General features: G+C 35.3%; 1 protein-coding gene across 1 annotated transcript; it reads left to right on the top strand.

The window, feature by feature from the left end:
• Positions 1 to 432: 432 nt before the first annotated feature.
• Positions 433 to 2,090, top strand: LOC111713456 (carbonic anhydrase). The gene is made up of 2 exons (XM_023488311.1): positions 433 to 493; positions 936 to 2,090. Exons 1-2 carry the CDS (start codon positions 433 to 435, stop codon positions 1,736 to 1,738), a joined length of 864 nt encoding a protein of 287 aa, XP_023344079.1. The 3' UTR covers positions 1,739 to 2,090.
• Positions 2,091 to 2,344: the final 254 nt, after the last annotated feature.

The raw sequence follows: 2,344 nt of genomic DNA, 5'->3' as shown, positions 1-2,344 counted from the left end.
ATAAAATTTTTAAGATATCTCTTTTAAGGTGACATTGTAAGAACTCTTTCACTGTATTCATTTATTGTATAAGAATATACTAAATGGTTTTAATGCTTGTCTGTTTGTTTGTTTGTATTCAAAACGGCTGAACCGATCGGGCCCAAATTTTGTTTGGGACTATACATGTCCCCTGGAGAGGTTTAAAGATGATCAATATTTCAAAAATTTGTCTCAAACAAAATTCGATTTTTATTAAATTAAAACTCCGCGAACTTTTTGTTTGTTCTTGTTTTACAATATATACAAAGAGAAAATGTTCACAATTGAAATAAGAGACGGACGCGAAGCGCCTTGAAAGACTAGTTACTTAAAAGCGTAAAACTATCATTTACAGATTTTCTTATTAACAAAGGAACTGACATTTTTCTAAAGCTTGCATTTTGTAATCTGATGCCACAGACAGTTCAAACCACAGACTACACAGACTGCTTATCTCCCTTCACAGGGTGGGGTACGTAGGCCTAAATTGACCCGGCACAACATGCTACGTTTTTAGGATAGGTTTTTAGAGTGCCATCTCACGGCCACTTGTTGAATATAATACCCATTCAGGGGTTAAGTTTTACAACTTTAAAAAAAATACTCCAATTTTAAACATGAAACATAACATTAAGGAATTCGGTCTTTTTTTTTTGAAGATTTTGTGTTTCTTATCCAAAGGATCCTTTAATATACCTAAATACAGATGTTTGCTGATTGGTCGTGTACAGTACTTGTACACAATAGAACATGCTGTGGAAAATATCGCATATTTTTAGCTGATAATCGATCTCAATATCTCTCTTATCTCTGGTTCAAAAGATGAACTGGAGTCAATGATTTTAAAAGAATGTTTTTGAAATTTGTATTTAATTTTATTAGGCAATAATAATAATAACATCAATAATACCCAGGTCCTGATGTATGGGGTGACCAATACCCAACCTGTGGTGGTTTATCTCAATCTCCCCTTGACCTTAATCTATCCACAGCTCAGCCTAGTACCGCACCTGGAGAGATGAAAACTATTGGATACAGAACCCTGAATAATGCTTCAGTCAATCAAAACGGACATACCTTTACAGTAAAGTTAAACCTTGGATCGAACGACGACACTCCAATGATTCTCGATGGGAGTCTTCCCTCCGGAGAAAAGTTTGCTTTTGCTCAGCTTCATCTTCATTGGGGAAGTGATAGTTTCCGGGGTTCAGAGCATAGACTAGCAGGTCAAGAGTTCCCAGCGGAAATACATCTAGTGCATTGGAATACTAAATACCCTGACTTCCCTACAGCTGCACAACAGTCGGACGGGTTGGCGGTAGCCGGATTCTTTCTCCAGGTCTCTGATAAGACTAATGATAACTATGTCCCTGTAATTAATGGATTAATTAAGTTGGCAGGACAACCAGATAATTTTGATGTAGATATAGGTTCTTTATCTTTACGGAGTCTACTGCCTACTCCAGGGGCGGCAGATCATCTACACTATAAGGGCTCCCTGACCACTCCTCCCTGTACAGAGAACGTTTTTTGGAACGTTTTTCTGGATCCTATAAATATTTCAGAAGAACAGCTGAATACGATCAGAGGTCTGAGAGGAGAAAACAATCAACTTCTCAGCGACAATTATAGACCACCGATGCCAAGTAATGGTCGACCGATATATTTGTATAGGAGGGACTTGGGACTTCAATTTGCAGAACTTTTGCGAAACTAAAAGCAAAGTTTTTCTGGCACTGTTGGAGCTTTTTACGCAAAGGAACCGCAATTACCGCAATTTGATTGAACCTTCAACTCCAGAAAAATCTAGCTATTCAGATTTCGCTCAACTCTGTTTTGAGAAAAATTAAATATGTATTTGAAAGTGACTGTAATAATGTTATAATATTTCTTTGAAATTTACATTTTACTGATTTTCAGTTTTCAGATGCTTTAATCTTAATTGTTAATTGAGACTGTTTTAAGTCGGTTTCATCACGTTCTCAAACATATTAGATTCAATTTTTATAAAATTGTCTAATTTGTGTAATTTTGTTTTTACGTCTCTCACTCTCAAAGGAATTGAGTCTTTGTCACAAACTATGATTTTCTTATCTCTATATCTTTGCAACCCAATGCCGTAGACCTTAGATATTTCAAACTATAAATCCCATCAGGTGGAAAAAATATAGGTATTAGAAAATCTAAGTTTGTTACAAAGACTCAATTCCTTTCAGTGAAAACTTGTTTGTCCCTGAGTTTACTTATATTATTATTTATTTATTATTAATTTGTTTGCTTGAACTGCCAGTAGTTCAGTGATATAAATGTTTTTTAGAATTTT

This window comes from Eurytemora carolleeae, unplaced genomic scaffold (genome assembly GCF_000591075.1).
Source record: "Eurytemora carolleeae unplaced genomic scaffold, Eaff_2.0 scaffold1181, whole genome shotgun sequence".
NCBI classification, from domain to species: domain Eukaryota; kingdom Metazoa; phylum Arthropoda; class Copepoda; order Calanoida; family Temoridae; genus Eurytemora; species Eurytemora carolleeae.
Note: the sequence above shows the minus strand (reverse complement) of the source record. Positions and strands in the feature narration are given on the sequence as shown.

Coding starts and splice junctions, on each gene's coding strand:
- LOC111713456 (XM_023488311.1), top strand. CDS start 433: ATGCCACAGACAGTTCAAACCACAGACTACACAGACTGCTTATCTCCC. Junction 494..935: donor ATCTCCCTTCACAGGGTGGG/GTACGTAGGCCT, acceptor AATAATACCCAG/GTCCTGATGTATGGGGTGAC.